Here is a 16,582-nt window from a genome sequence, read left to right as displayed (position 1 = left end):
CGGCCACCGGTTCCCCTGTAGGTTCCAGGGCATCACCCTCAGGTTCTGCTTCCTCCTGGACCGTGGGAACGGCTGGGGCTGGTTTCCCGCGCCCTCTGCCTCTTCCTCTCCTGGCAGGTCTCTGGGCCACTGTTTCAGGCTCCAGTTCTGCTGATTCACCCTTACTGGCTGCCATAGCACGCGTGGTCACGCAGAGCCACGCAGGCAGACCAAACATCTCCAAGTGAGTTCTGTGTTCTAGGTCTTTCCATGGAGAACTCTCCAGGTCGTTGCCTAACAGACAGTCCACAGGCAAGGCATCACTGACAACTACTTCCAAGAGACCAGAGACTCCTCCCCATTCAAAGGAAACCTTCGCTAGCTTGCAGAGGCGCACTGAACTGTCAGCTGCCACCACAGGGCGGAGTACACCAGGGATGATTTGCTCTTCAGACACCCACTGACACCTCACGGATGTCACGCTGGCTCCTGTGTCTCTCAGAGCCTCAACCTCCCTCCCATTGATGGTCACCTTCTGCCCATATTTCTTAGTGTTAGAGGGCAGTAAGGTTTCCTGGACCATCTCTTGGTCTCCTAGAGAGACATGGGTCATGACTGCTAGCTCCCCCGAGTCACTAGAAACCAAATCCCCACCCAAAGCTACACTAGCTAACGCTGGGGCGGGAGCACCAGTGGGTGCAGGCTTCTTCTTGGGACATTTTGGAGCAATATGGCCCACCTCATTGCAGTGATAGCAGGTAGGGGGACCCTGGTTATTTCTCCTGTTTCTATTGTCCCGCCTGCCCTTAGAGGGCCATGGCTGTTTAGATTTGGGGGGTTGGGAATCCTTTTCCTGGGAACTACTTTGGGGCCCTTGTGAGAACTCCTTTTGGTTACCCTTGTCCCCCCACTCTTCTGCTGGGGACCCTGCCCACCTTTGGCTGTGGTACCCACAATTCCTCTGTGGACCCTGGTACTAGTCCAGCGGTCCGCCTCCTTAGCAAGCTCAATGGGGTCTGTCAGCTTGCTATCTAAAAGATGCTGGCGCAGCTCTGGAACACAAAGACTACTCAAGTGCTCCCAACTGATTAAATGCAACAACCCCTTCAAATCAGTTACTTTACTGCCCTTCATCCAACCTTCCAGTGCACGCGAGTACCCATTCACACAATCCATCCAAGTCTCAGACTCTTTCTTCTTGGAGTTTCTAAACTGCAGTCTGTACTGCTCTGGAGTAAGGCCATACCTGAGACATAAGGCCTCCTTCATATTGGGGTAGGTCATGGCACCTGCCAACTCTAAGGGCTCTAGAGCACTCCTCCCAGAAGCCTCAAAATGTTTCCACAGGCCCGCCCCCCAATGCTTATCAGGCACACCATTCATCTTCAATGCAATCTCATACGAAGTGAACCAGGCATAAATATCCTCACTCCTATGGTAATTCTGTACCAGGTCTTTGGGAATATATACTTTACCCCCATGCACTGGCTGCGCGCTGCCACCATTTGAACAGGCATCCACCTCCTTGGCTTTAAGATCCAGCTCTTTCATGCTCAACTCATGAGCCAAAAGCAATTTCTTTTCCTCTAGGGCACGGGCCTCTCTCTTGTCTTCCGCTGCCCTTTCTTTCTCCAATTCCAATTGCCTCAGTTTCATCTTCATGACTTCCAAGTCATATTCTCTCATTCTCTGATTTTCTTGTAACTCTTCTGGGGTGAGGCCCCTACTGGAGTGGTTGCTGCCAGCTCCTGAGCCTACTCTGCCCACTGGCAGATCTTTGCCTTGAAAAGCATTTTCTACATCCACAACATTATTTCCCTCTTGTGCCTCCCAATGGACCTTCAAGATTCTCTGCAGCTCCTCCTTTCTGTAGGCGCTCTTTATGGGGCACTCAAACTTCTAGCAGAAGTACCTAAGATGCTTTACCGGGTAGGAGTACAAATCTCCAATCGAGAATTCCAAATCTATATCTGCCTCCTCACTGGGTGCCTTCCCATTCAGAGACATGATGCTTTGAAGAGTTACTCAAAAATAGAATTAAACAAATCAGAAACCAATAGTATGCGGTGGCGTAGTGGTCTGCACTCACTAGTGATGTACACGAATTACTGTGGGTCAAGTACAAATACAAGTTCAAATCCCACCGCCTGACCACCAACGTTAGAACTGGGGGTCTCTAGTTGGCAGAGGTAGGTACCACTATCCAAATAGGGACCCTTGCTTCTAGTCAGGGCAAGGAGATAACCCTCTTAGATAACCCCTGCTCGCCCTCTAGGTAGCTTGGCCTGAGCAGTCTAGGCTAACCAGAGGCAATGCGTAAAGTATTTGTACCAACACTCAAAGTAACACAGTGAAAACACCACAAACTGATTCCACAACAGTTTAGGAAAATAAAGATATTTATTCTAAACTACACAAAACCAAAACGACAAAAATCCAACATACACAGTTCAAGAATATGGTTTCAAAAGAGTTCTTCAGGTTGTAATTAAAAGTTCTTTAAGTTGCGTTAAAATAATCCACAGATGCGTGAAAAGTTCACAGTTGTGTCACGTTTACTCACAGTACCTTTTAGATGCAACAAAGTTCCACAAGCAGGAAGCTGGTGCGGTGGAAAACAAGCGGTGCGTTACTCCGGAGACCCTAGGGAGGCGATGCGACAGCCCCGCTGCAGCAGCGGGCGTGTTGCGACGAATCCGGTCTGTATGGGGAGGAAGGCCGCTTGCGTGGATTCCGGTGCGTAGGTTCCGTAGGAAGTCTGTTCTCGCAAAGGCACGATGCGATGATCTCGTAGGGGCTGCGACGATCTCAGGGGCGACGATGCGCGGTCCAGCGGTGATCCTCTCTCTCGCAGCTCCTCGATAAGATGGTTCTGCGACGATGCTCGCAGTGACGTGATGTGGTCCGCAAGCAAGCGGTGCGGTGATCTCACCCAGCGACGACAGGCTCTGCGACGACACTCGCAGCGATGTTCGATTCTCCCGCACCGGTCTGGTGCGTCCCGCAAACGAGGGATGCGACGGCTCTGGCAGCGGCGTCAGGCGCTGCGACTATCTCGACCTTCGTAGCGGCGGGAAACTTCTCGCACTGTCGCGGATGCGCTCCGCAAGCGAGCGATGCGACACTTTTCAGCTTCAAAAGTCTCTCAAGCTTAGTTTCAAGCTTCCCAGCTCAGGTTCAACTTCCAGAGGCCCCACAACTGGATCAAGCACTCTAGGAAGGACAGAACTCTCTAAGCAGAGTTCAGGGAAACTGGGGGTGAAGTCCTTTTGTTCCTGGGACTTCAAAAACAGGGAGCCAGCTCTTCTCAGGCCCTTGGAGATTCCTTCAAGACAGGGGACACAGCTCACAGCAAAGTCCTTCCCCTCTCCTTGGCAGCAAAGCAACAGCAGGTCAGTCCAGCAGAGCAACAGCAGGACAGTCTTCCTTCTTCAGAGTCAGCTTTCTCCTTGGCAGAGGTTCTTTCTTGATTCCAGGATGATCTACTTTTCTGTTGTCAGGGGTCCTGTACTTATACCCCTAAAGTCTTTGTTCTCTCTGTGCATGTGGGCCCGGAGCCCGGTCTGAACCAGTTCTTGGTGGATCCTGAGCACTTTGTTTTGCTGGCTGCATCTTTCCTTTCAGAGTGAGGGGCAGGGTCCTCAGCCGCCCAGCAGGAGGTGGAGCCAGCATTGTGGCAGGCAGGCACAGCCCTATTCAGCCCAGGTGCTAACTCCTCCCACCACTCAGGTTGCAATGCATCCATTCAGCCTAGTGCTGACTCATCCAGCCTCTGGGGGGATTCCCCAGCCCCTGTCACTCACAAACCAGACAGTCAATACACAAACAGGCCCAGGCACACAGAAGGGTCAGACAAGAGAACAGCAACTTTCTAAAAGTGCTGTTCTCAAACACAGGATTTAAAAACCACCTTTCCTAAAAGATGTGTTATTAAATTCTGAGTTCAGGGATACTAGATACTTATGTCCTATCTTGTTCCTATGGGAAGAAATGCTGTTAACCACTGTAGCCAGCATCCCCCATGTTAACCTATGGAGCAAGATAGCCTTACAATAGTGAAAAACGAAAATGGCTGTAATTCACTACCAGAGCATGTCACCTGCACTAGTACATGCTCTACCTTTCACATACACTGCACCCTGCTCAGGGGGGTACCTTGGGCCTTCCATAGGGGTGACTGATGTGCACAAGAAGGGAAGGGTTAGGCCTGGTCAGTGGGGACACTGACCAGGAGGACATGGCAGTTCTAAACTGCCCGTAGGCACTGCAGTGGCAGGCCTGAGACACCATTTTTAGAGCTACTCCTGTGGGTGGCACAATCAGTGCTGCAGACCCACTAGTAGCATTTGTCATCACCAGCCCTGGCACACCCAGTGCACTTTACTAGGGACTTCATGGTGATACAAATATGCCAAACATGTATATCCAATCAGAATAACAATTTACATAGGGAGCACTTACACTCTGGCACTGATCAGCAGTGGCAGAGTGTCCAAAGCATCTAAACCAGCAAAAACGAATCCAGCACAGCATCAAAAAATACAGGAGGCAGAGGCAAAAAGATAGGGGTAATCACGCCAAAGATGCCAGGTCTAACACATAGATTAGGCAATTGCATACACTATGACCAGAGATATCAGCATGGATCCTGTAGCCATCCCCATACCATTTAAAGAAGCTGGCAAAGGAAGCCTTGCACGCAGTCAGTAGACTGCACATAGGTATTCATCTTTTTCTAAAGCAATTGTAAAAAAGGTATAAGACAGGAGCATTACAAGTACTCACATTTAGACTGTCTGAGGCAAAGACCTTGCAAGCCAGTACATTGACATATTTGGCCTGGTGGCCACAAAGGAACTCTATTTAGTCTTTGTTGAACTGAAGAAGCCTGAACCAGATTGCAAAATATGCTTATATGAGACCATGAAGAGCTTGGACTCTCTAAAAAAAAAAAAAATGGATGGTGAGTAGAATGTTGAAAAACTTAAATCAGCGTCACTTTTATCGGGAGTGACCTTGTGGAGATCTACAGCTGGTACCGCAACAAAAACACTTAGTGTAGGTGACCTAGAACCGCTAAAAAGACATTGAGTCGGAAGGATTCAAAATTCATTATTAGACTAATCCTTCAGACTAGTACTCACAATCACAGCCTTTGTTACAGCTTACATCTGAGATGGCTTGTTTCCTTATGTTACATACAAAGTTAGAATAGCCCTGTGATTTAGTTGCTTTCCCCTTTAATGGCAATCTACCAATAGTGAGAAAGTTGTGACCCGCTGCTTGCGGGCCAGCACGAGTTGCACAGCCATATGCACATTGGTATGTAAATTAATCACCATCAACCATAGTATGTCCAATGATTATCCATTTTATTAAATTTTTTTCAAAGTTTATCCTTCTCGTCAAAAGATGCAAAATTCTTCAATTTTTTGTGTTTTAGTTATTTCATGATTGCCCATCCAGGCCTATACATGAACAATTCAGATTTAAGAGTCCTTCGAATGTGGGTCACAACTTTCTCATGTCTTCATGCCACAGTGCGAAAGGAACGGGGCACTAAAACGAGTGCTGCACGCTAAACTAGACAAAAATAACAGGCAACAAAATTGAGCGAAAAATGGGTGTGCTGCAGGACAATGTCTTTCTAAAATATACCAATTGTGCATTTTCTGTTAATGTTACTTAGACAGGATCACAACTAGACTTCAAATAATTATGCGTGGCCTGGAGTCAGACTATCAGATCAAGTATTTGTAGCTGTTGAATTAAATCCACTCCAAAGTCGGCATAGCAAAAGATGCCATTATGATGGATTTTAGCTCTTCAAGCTTCTTTCGATACACAACTCTGATTCTAATGGAAATACAGATGTGCCAGAAATGACAACCACCTGGTTGTACCTCTTCTTATGACACAGTCAAGTATCTCAATTCAAGACAGCAGTCCACCTTCTCCCAAGGTTGTCTGCACGGCCCTCGGCACAACGTTTTTAAAAAGCATTGGCTCCCATGATTTACTCCGACATGAGTCCCTTTCTCACTGCACCATCAGGATTCAAGCAAGCCGGGCCGAAGACGGCTGAAATGCCAGAAACCGGTCCCCGGTAGCTTGTCTCCTTTCTGGTGAAGAATTGGCTTGGTAGTTTAGTCTGCCCTGTTCCCATGATGCACTGGGCCAGGGACAGACTGATTTGCATATAGCCAGGTTCTGAGCTGGGATGGTGCAGTGAGATAAATAACGGTGATGGATCAAGCCCTGATCTTTGGACTGGGTAAGAGTGGTCTGCTTAATTCAACCACTCTGTTCATCACCACCCCCTTTTCTGAATCCCATGGTTAATCAAGCAGCTGATTTCTCACTTACTAGCGACTGTACCATTAAGGTACCTCGGAACAGTTAAATCTTGGATGGAAAATAATTTGTCAAGCCTACTAAAGTGCAAAGCGTAGGACTGCTAATAGTTGCATCTCTGGGAACACTTTATGAGTGGAGGTATAATAAATTATGAGGCTGATCCACAAAAGCATTGATGGGTAGCAAGGTAGTACTCGTTTTACGCACTCTTACATACCTTAGTTCATTGGCCATAAAACGTCCACCTCCCTAATATTAAAAGTGCAAAGAGGTCACAGTCCTTTCTATGTGTACTAATTGTATATGAATATTCCCATTTTTATTGTTTTGGGGACAATTCACAAAGGTCTGTAAGAGTACATAATCATACTACACGAGTTCTACGTTACGTACTCCAAAATTCCATTGCTAATAGGGCCCTATGCGTGCAATAATCACTTGTATGTCAAGTTTGTATAAGTATCCATCGCTTTGCATGTGAAATCCCCTGTGGCACCAAAACTTCATGATACATCAGATGAAATAAATAGTATATCCCTGCTCTTCACATACGTCACAGGTAAGGGCGGTTCCAAACTGGAGAGCAGATTATGGTACTGAAAAGGAACATGTCTTAAGCTTTGCTGCCAGGGCTGTGATAGGTATAACAAAAAAAGCTCACTTCAACCCCACCCTTGTGCAGATCGAAGGCTATTCCAAACTATGGTAGGATTCAAGAACTTCTAGCTAACCCACATGGTAAAGCCACCAAACTCATTTCAAACGCTGAAAATGACGTTTTTGGGGAACTTCTTTTTATGTACTAAATATATTACTTTATTCTAATTTAAAGAAAGCGTTTTCTGTTAGAGTGATAAGATTTTCCAAGGTAGGAAGGGTGCAATTTTGATAGGCTGAAGGAATCAGGATTTCGTCCACTGTACTCATTCAGTTTTGCCACTGGTCACAAAAAACTAAAAACAGTATGAGTAACAGTAAATGCTGCCCAGCAGGGAAGCCGCTGAATATGATCACGTTAACTCACTGTGTGGAACTTCTAGTAAAAAAATCACTTCAGATTGGCTGCATAGCAAAAGAAAACAATTCAACTAAAAGAATATATATTTTTGGGAGGTAGACAACCTGAAATCCTATTTGCCCAAAAGTTAACTCAAGGTCTGGAATCTAGAGGAGTACAATAGCATGACTGGTGAACCTGTTTGTGCTTGTACAGGGCTTCAAGCTTTAGATCGTTTCTTCAGCTGTTCTGTTTACAACAAAAACAAGAATTTGCAATGCAATAGGTCTCGTATTTATGAGAGTATGAACTATTGGCACTGTACATGACAATGCCTTTTATGTGTGGCTTTTAAAACAGATAAATAAAACACATTGTCATTTACAATGCCAATAGCATAAACTCTCGCATATGCAAGACCTATTGCGTTGCAAATGCATGCAAAAGCATTAGGAGAGAGCGTGTCCTTTGAGAAAATAGTGCTCGGAGGCTGCAATTAAAGCCTACCGAGCAACAACACACGTAACGGGGGATGTCACCATGGGAGGTTACAAAATGAGACAAGGCGGTACTAAGGTGGGACTACTAAGCCTTTTGACCAATGAACAGCAACAGTGGACAAGGACACAAGTCAATGAAAAACGTGGGCGGAGCTTCAAGTCACTACCTCAATACTGCATACCTCGCAGAGTAGTGCATGCTGTGCGCAGTCTCGACCTAAAAATATACTAGTAGCTCTGAACAAAACAAGTTAAGGTAGGTGAAATGTAGTTTTTTAAAGTTAGAAAAAAGAAAAAAAAAATAATTCATGATCACTTTATGATCCAAATGTGTTATAACATTTGAGGTAGGTAGAAGAGACACTAGGGGCAGAATTCATAATACCTATGGTGAAAGGTGGGTAAAAATGAAGATAAGGAAACCATAGTAACAAAGACTGCTTGAATGTCACGTGTAGCAAAAAGCAGACTGTGTACCCGCAGAAAGGAACTCTTATTCAAACTGTGTGGTCAACCATGATTTCACCATTAGTCAAATGTAAAAAAATAGTAAGAATAGAGCACATTGATTAGATAATTTGTATTTATTGTTAAATCTCAAGTCGCCACAAGTATAGAACTTTAACGCAGACAAACAGTAGAGAATTTTGTCAAGCTGAAACACAAGGCCTTTTAAAATACAAATTTACAGTAAATAAAGTCTTGAAGACAAGGATTTATCGGGTTCCAGGCCTGATCCCAAACACATGCTCGTCTGTGGATAAAGAGGCATGATCTCTGGCAAAGAATCTGGAGGGGTGATGAATACATACAAAAGCCCTCTCCACTGATTGCTCACCTTGTAGCAGTCGTAGCGTTCATAAGATGTTCCCCCTGGAGAATCAGGAAAGATATAGGGCTGGGTGTGCTGTTTCTCCCAAAATTCGAATTCACCGGCCATTAAAAGCTTAGTAGCTTTCACCATGTCCTTTTCATTCTTATTCTCCTCAAAGCGTGCTCTCAGCAGACAGGCTTGAAACCGAAACTCATCTCTGCAATTAAAGAAAACTTTAGAGGACTGGGCGTTTACAACATTTGCACCAATAGGTAGGCTGCATAGCTTCCATTCCCCCTCCTCCCAATTTAAGACAGTATGCATCTGATGAATCCTCTTTTGTAAAACAGAGGCTGCAAGTGAATAGGAAACTTTATAGGGACTTCAATACTCTGAATGCTTACAGAATCTCCTATCCTAATTTGTGCCATTGCGTAGGGGGTAAGACTGAAAATCACACACATTGCTGGGGGTTTGTTGTTGTGGACCCTGGATCACACAGACCAGAAGTCCACTGACACATGAGGAGGGGCTTGCTCACAGTCGCCTCCTGGTGCTGCCTGATGCGCTTAAAGCGCTGTGAAGACTCCCGCGGCATGGACCGGAGAGTGCTGGGGGTTTGTTGTCCCTGACTGAACTCTTGTTGTACCCGTGCCTATCCAACTGTCTCGCCGCCTTGCCCTTTGTCTCTAATCACGGTACGTACACTCGGGTCAGGGCCTAGTAGTAGAGCCCTTCACCGTTTGGGTCCAAGATGGGGAAGTGGAGGCTGGGAGAATGTGGAACTAAGACTGGGTTGAACACAACCCTGGATGGGTTCATTCTAAGAGTGGAGGGCTTAATCAACAAGGAGATTCACTTAGTCGAGGGTCACCTATCACCTGCAAGTGAAAGTCCCACCTGCAGGCTATCACCATCTACTAGAGTGAAAAAGTTCCCTTGAGGCAAAACTAAGCATAGGTTTGGAATACCAGACCTTACAATTTCACACATACATAAAACAAAAGTGATTTGAAAGTTAAAAATTCATTTATTTTGAATAAGTTAAAAAGACACACTAATAGGGCTGACTGATCTAGATCCCTAGTCTAAAACACAATAAAACAGTACACTCAATAGTGACCTGCACAATTGAGAACAGACAGAACAGATACAACATAAAATCGTTGAATATAAGTTGTATATTCTTGCTCCGTTGTAAAAACACCAGTGTTGTATCGCTACGACATCAGCATATCTATTATGGTGTTGGAGACTTGAATTATACAGATAATTGCATCAACGCGTTTCGGTGGGTTGTCCTTATAGTAACCACCTTTATCAAGACAAGTAATAGTCTGCCACTGCCAGGAAGTGTATAAAATCGCCCCTAGGCTCCTTTTGAGGATCACTTAAAGTGGTCAAATATCAATTCCAGATAAGAGCGTGGACTTCTACTGGAGGCCTGTTAGATTGCTGCTGCCAGTAGCGTATCCTGTATTGTTATGTACGCCCTTCAATTCCCCCGCTTCCAGTCAGTGTCCAAAGTTAAATTGGTTACACTGCAAATCTTTGGGTAAATTTGTTTTTAGGCCACAATTGCCATCAGCGGTTTCCGTGAAATCCCAGCTTCTTGCAATTTTCGATAAAATCAGTTGCTTGTTGTCAGTGCCTCACTCTTAGCCTTACCTAGAATTACCTAATCGGATGGCACGTGGTTCCACTGTCCATCTGCATATATTCTTGGCCTTTTAAAAGACTACCTGGTCAGTAGTTAATGGTTCAGCTGTATCAGGGGGTCCGCGTCGTATGTCCATCTATCACCATCTACTGCCTGCCCTCATTATATAGGACCAGAACAATCACACTCTACCCACTGCCCCGAGGGCTGCCAGAAGACAAAGGCACTAAATGGTACACCAGGGGATCTTGAGGGGGATACCACGAACCCTGACACCCCTTTGCCCTGCCGTAACTGCTGCATCTTAATGCATAGGGGACAAACGGAAGAGGGAGACGGCAAACACGCAAGCTAAGAGACTATGGCATGAGACTCGGGCTGGGGGAGGGAAGGTGGAGGGCGGGCAGTCGGGTATCACACAGGAAGAAATGCAGGATCTGTATGACAAGCTGTTGCTAGGTGTAAAAGAGTGCTTAGAGCCCATCTACCAACTGATGGGGGCAATTGAATGTGAAATTAGTTTGTTGAGGGATGTACCAGCTCCAAAATACCCAGTGCCTCAACCTGGCCAACAACTCCCGGTTTGATAAGGAAAAGAGTGCCCTGGGGGCAAGGAGCATGAACAGGAGACCTTGAGAGCACACCACAGTTGAAGAGCAGCACCAAACCCCCCAGTGAAACGGGAGTTCCAGGGACAGGGCATGGGTTGGTAGGACAAACAGTGGGTGGCAAGGTCAACAGACTATGAGTGGGGTGGCATGTGCAGGAAGACCTGTAGCAGCGGGACAGGAGGATATTACACTGATGTGGACCCCTGAGGCCTACCCGCATGTTGTTATTCTGTCCAATGTCCCGCGTCTAGTAGATAATGTAGGAGAATCATTTGAGCAGCTTAAAAACAAAAGCAATGCATTGGCTAGGTTTTCAAAACGGTTTTTCCTATGCAGGTGCACGCCAAATATCGCTAGGTAGGACCTCTGCCCAAGTCCTACAGGGGTGATTGTGCTATTGTAAACTTTTGGGACCAAGCAACCGTCCGCTGGTTACTTACCTCAAATGCACGCTCAAACCAGTTGGGATCCAACATTATTGCGTAACCACATGGCTTTATTTTGCCAGCACTTGAGTGAAAGGAAGGGCCTGGATTGGCAATAACAGGACAGCATAGTAGATCCCAGGGGGCAGTTGCTGGTCCATGGAGCAATTTTGCTACAGTAAATTCGCCTTCTCCTCTAGCAGAGGTTGATTGGATCCCCATAAACCAGGATGGCCCCAAAATAAATGGGAGGGAGAGCACAGAAATCATAGAAGCAAAGTTTACCCCACTAAGGTTGCTGTGCAGAAGGGCACCCGGGTATTAAGGGTAATGCAATTGATCTGGGTGTTGCCAGACCAGAAATGTCTCTGCCCCATGTAGAAAATTCAAGGAGAATGAGTGCATGGCCCCATCGTGTCAACCTAGCCCTGTTTCGCCCTAGACTCTCCTGTTAAGCTGGAATATTGTAGGTATCAGGGGTAAGATAGGAGCTCTAGGTTGGGGAGCTTTTGTGGACAATTATGACATCTGTCTCTTTCATGAAACATGGCGGTTGAGCAGGTGTGGATTTAGAAACTACTCCATCCCAGTGATTAACCGCATGCGCGCTAGCGGAATTCCGCTAGCGCGCTGGGTTTTTCAAAATCGCACTTTGCGTGACGAGCTGGGCTCGTCATCAGTGTGCGAGCGGGCTACACCATGACGAGCCCAGCTCGTCATGAGTGTCGAAGGGGTTAAATCAAGTGCTGGGCACCACTCAGGCATGCTTCAAGTCCAAGCGCTGTTATTGACAGGGCCCAACTCAGTTCCCTTCATGCTCATAAACATCTATAACAGACGTACTAGCCATAGGCAGGAATCTCAAATACTACACCTTTTGGATAGAGTACTTGAAGAGTATGTAATTCCCCACCAGGTGTTCATAGCTGGGGATTTTAACTTGACTTTTGAGCAAAGTAGCTTGGTTAGTGATTTGACTAAAGACGAGAACTTTGTGTGGGGAATACCAGGTCTAGTCCTCTCCAGTGGAAGGCCCCTTTCAAGAGCAGAGCTCCAGGTTATAGACCTTGCTATTGTCCATGGAATTAGGGCATGTAACGGATGCTCTTTATCAGATAAACATCTCACACCGACCTTTAGAAGATGGACATTCCAGAGAACAATTGATTACATCTTCCTAGATTTAAGAATGTGGAGCACGATGGATGATATGATTGTTGTGGAAAAAGAGAAGAGAGTGACCACAACCCGCTGATGTGAAGGATAAAAATGTCAATGACCATTCCTAGAGACGCAATTGTGGACAAGGGTCATGGGTACGTTGTAGCTACAAACAACAAAAGGAATGTGAGATGGGAAGTAGTAAGTGCCTCGCTGTACCAAGTTGGGGCCTATACTCAATTTTGGCTACCCACATGGCGAGAATGTATGTGAATTGAGAAAACAATGACTTGGTTCTGGCCAAGCACCTTGTGGTCTTAGACAAACTGAGGAGTGTTTTAACCAAAAGGGGTCAGTGGGGGATGTATGATGCTACATCGCAAAGTTTTGATCGCAAAACCCATTACTTCGTTCTCCCATTGAAATGCATAAAAAAACCAATCACTACGCACTCAAACACCCCGCGTGCTTTTTACATTGCATTTTTGTTCCGAAATAAAACACACTACCCCCAGCATGAGCACACCCCTCCGGAGTGGCGGTGGCCCTGGTGCTGGTCGGGACCAGTGGAGAGCCCCCAATGAACCCCTGCGCGGAACTACCAGGTCCCGGAGGAGGCCCTGTAACCCTGCTGGCAAGAAGAGTGTGCAGCAAGGTGGTGTGGGCCTGGGTCCGCCATGGCGCAGGGCCCGGATCAGACTCACGCCGGGTGGTGGAGTCTTAGCTGAGCGGCCTCCCTTGCTTGCGGCCACTGCCCCAACAGCACCGTCTTGTGCCTGTACACCTCAGCGTGTGGCGTCTGCAGCTCCAGTAAATCGCCGGGCAGGCAGGCGGCATGGTGCGCAGCCTGGCGGCTCGGGGGGCCATCTCCGCCGTCCTGTGAAGCTCATAGTGGTCCCGATAAGCCCTGCCTAACATCTAACCAGCGCAGAGAGTAATTGGCCGCCCGGGGCTGCGGTGAGTCGGACACCTTGCTGGAGCCTTTGCCAGCACTTATAGCAAGTAAGATATGTGACGTCGATCAAGTACTACAACAAGCAGCACGTCCTAGAAACATCGACCAAGCACGAGCTTTAACTGATGGAGCTCCACCAGGGTGGGACTAGCCATGGAGACTATTTTTTTAAATGGGCCAATGATGTGCCTATGACAACCACCACAAAGGTAAATTACTAGATTATAATGAAGTGTATTGTGAATAAAAAGCACACACAAAGTAAAAATGTACAAATAGCCGCAGATTCATATTAATGTTTTCTGACATTATTGCCAAAGATTGATTTCCAAAGAATGTGGCCATCTGCTTGCTTATCAGAAGACAGTTTTGAAAACGATGCTATCAGGATAACCATTGTGCATTCTCGTGTGAAGCAGCCACACACACTCCTTTCATTTAACAAAAGCACGGTGATGTGGGGTCCATTCCCTGCTCTTGATACGACAGATGGGTGTGCTCGAGCGAGTCAGTGCAAACAAAAAACCGCAGCCCGGTGTAGGCGCAGAGGAACATTCTTATTACAATGTTTGTATGTTTTATTTTATTAATTTAACCAAAAAAGGAAAGAGGGAGTGACCCACCGACCAAGGGGCTGGGTTCTGATTATAATCAACAAAGGAAGGGCCCTTGAGAGAAAAAAAAACTTTTGTAATGATAATATATTAATGCAAACACACTTTATTCACTCCAGTGTCAAAAATCTGAATGCTCCTAAACCAAACATAGTATAAATTGTGTAAATATAAGAAAAATTAACTGATGTTGAGTTTGTTGGTACATTTATTATACAATTATAACATCATACATTTAAAAATACATAATATCACAAATTCATAATGTTAAAAACAGAATATCCTCAAAGATATACATAATATAACAAAAATTATTAATAATAGACAAAAAAGAAGAAAACCTCTATTAGTTAAGGCACGGATGTGAGGTTGTGTTCAAAGAAGTGAGACTCGCACTTTGGATTTAACCTGTGTTCCAAGAAGTGAGACTCTACTTCAAAAAACGAGGCTTACACTCAGTATGGTTTGTAATGTGTGGCATGCAGTGACAAAAGAAGCGTGAATGAGCTTAGTTCACAAAACTGACTAACAACACAAATAGCGCACGGTGGTTACAGCATACAGATCTAGTTACATACATATTTTTGGTCCTGAAGAAAGCCATCTGAACTGACTAGCAAATAATTTTAAATGACTTGCACCCACCCCAAATCAAGAGGTCTATTTTATGCATCAATGCGTGTAACTAGTTTTTCACAGGATGCATATCTGTCTGTAGATCTTGTCTAAATCTTAACATATCTGGACTGCTGTATTGTTTTTTAGTACTTTTGGTACTCATTTTTTAGGTCTCGCCTAGCGACGCAGCGCGAAGCGCAGTCACTAGCAAGATCTTTTGTTGTTGACTTGAGTCTGGAAGGGAGACAGGACATGTGCAAGCATATGGCAAGACAGGAGATGTGCACGCGTACGTCTCGCGGCGTTATCACAACTCCTGCTCGCACCACACGCATGCACATCTCCTGTCTGTGCGCGCAGCGCTTACGTTGTGAACACGTGTGGACAGCTTGTTCCTTTCTAGTGCAGTTCTCTTTGGTGCATGATAGGTTGGGATCATGGCTGCATTCCTTGCCTCGTGAAGGAGGACCACTTGCCTCTTTTCTTTGTTCTATCATGCTAGCGGCTTCTCCAGCCTCGCAGGTTCTAAATAAAATAATAAAAACAGTCCTTGCTATCTAAAGCGAACTTTAACCTGGGGCCTGATGTATGGCTCTCGCATGGAGTGGTCCGACGTGCGCTGCAGCTCAAGTGAGCCCTGAGAGCACCTCGCAGACTGCAGGGTAAAACTAAAAGTGTGCGAAGGGATGGAAGTGGCCATACATGAAAAGCAGTCACCCGGGGTACACTGCTGCCATGTTAGTTGGGTGCCGAGTGGATTTAAAGAAGGGTCCACACGGAAAAAGAAAATAACTTTCAGTGTCCTTGTTTTTAGAGGTCTGTAAATGCATGTCTTAGTTTGAAGAGAGAGACGCTGGTGAACACGCACTCTACACTGAAAATGCTGCTAAGTCATGTTTATTTTGACGAGGATGTGGCGTTAGGTCAGAGCTACCTTAGGACTTGGGAACTGGGAAACTAGGTTCCAATCTCGACCTCAGCTCAACATTCTGTGATTCTGGGAAAATCACTCAATCTCCTAGTGCCTAAAACATGAATCTGTCCGTGCATAAGGTTATTGGTGCATCTGTAAAGAGATCCATAACCTTCAAGTCTTGTTCGCGCTTTATAAAACTGAAGATAAAAAGTGCCAGAAAAATGAACGTCACCTTGCGTAATAATATAACTGGTGCTCATGTAAAGCGCCCAGAAAACTTTAGGTGGTTTTCGTGTTATGTAAAATAAATAAAAATGTCAAGCTGGCCTCTTTCCTCTCGTGATAAAGCTTACATGCGAGCAAAAATGCAGACGTCTCTTCTTAAAATTGTGCTTGAGATAGTAACCAAACTTGTAATGTGACATGTCAGACAAAATGTCACACATTCTGCGTGATTTGCTATCCATTTTATTTGACATGATGAAGTGCCACGCTTGTACTGCCGGAGACATTTTAGTTTGCCTTTGCTAACAAGCATTGAAAATGCAATAGGCCTCGCCTTTGATTAAATTAAAGCCATTTGCTTTGCTAATGGTATTGTATAGCAAAGCAAATGGCTTTAACTTAAAAGGCGAGACCTATTGCATTTTTAATGCTTGTTCTACCCTGTTGTGTGTACCGCTCAAGAGAAATTGTGCATTTGTACACGTCAGCCTTATATTTTGAGAGATCACTCTTGGCAAAAAGCAGTATAGGTGTGCATGATATGCAGGTGATCACAGGTGAGGTGTAATTTTACTCAGGCGCCGGAGAACGAAAGGTCCAACATCAAAGAATCAAGCGTTGAAGAATGTTGGAGCATGAAAAGAGTGCTATGGAATAACTGTAGCTCACACATATAATTATTATTTTTTGTACTGTAAGATATATGTGGTGGGAAAAAACCGAATGAAGGAAATGAAACCTCTCCAGAGG

At 45.5% G+C, this 16,582-nt stretch overlaps 1 protein-coding gene across 1 annotated transcript in view; it reads right to left on the bottom strand.

The window, feature by feature from the left end:
• Positions 1 to 16,582, bottom strand: part of NDUFB9 (NADH:ubiquinone oxidoreductase subunit B9) — a 40,083-nt gene that overhangs the window by 8,366 nt on the left and 15,135 nt on the right. The window contains exon 2 of the mRNA XM_086966196.1: positions 8,672 to 8,864. Within this exon, the coding sequence (XP_086822322.1) occupies positions 8,672 to 8,864 (193 nt within the window). The remainder of the gene's footprint in view (positions 1 to 8,671; positions 8,865 to 16,582) is intronic.

Source organism: Lissotriton vulgaris, chromosome 4_1 (assembly GCF_964263255.1).
Source record: "Lissotriton vulgaris chromosome 4_1, aLisVul1.2, whole genome shotgun sequence".
In the NCBI taxonomy this organism is placed as follows: Eukaryota; Metazoa; Chordata; class Amphibia; order Caudata; family Salamandridae; genus Lissotriton; species Lissotriton vulgaris.
Note: the sequence above shows the minus strand (reverse complement) of the source record. Positions and strands in the feature narration are given on the sequence as shown.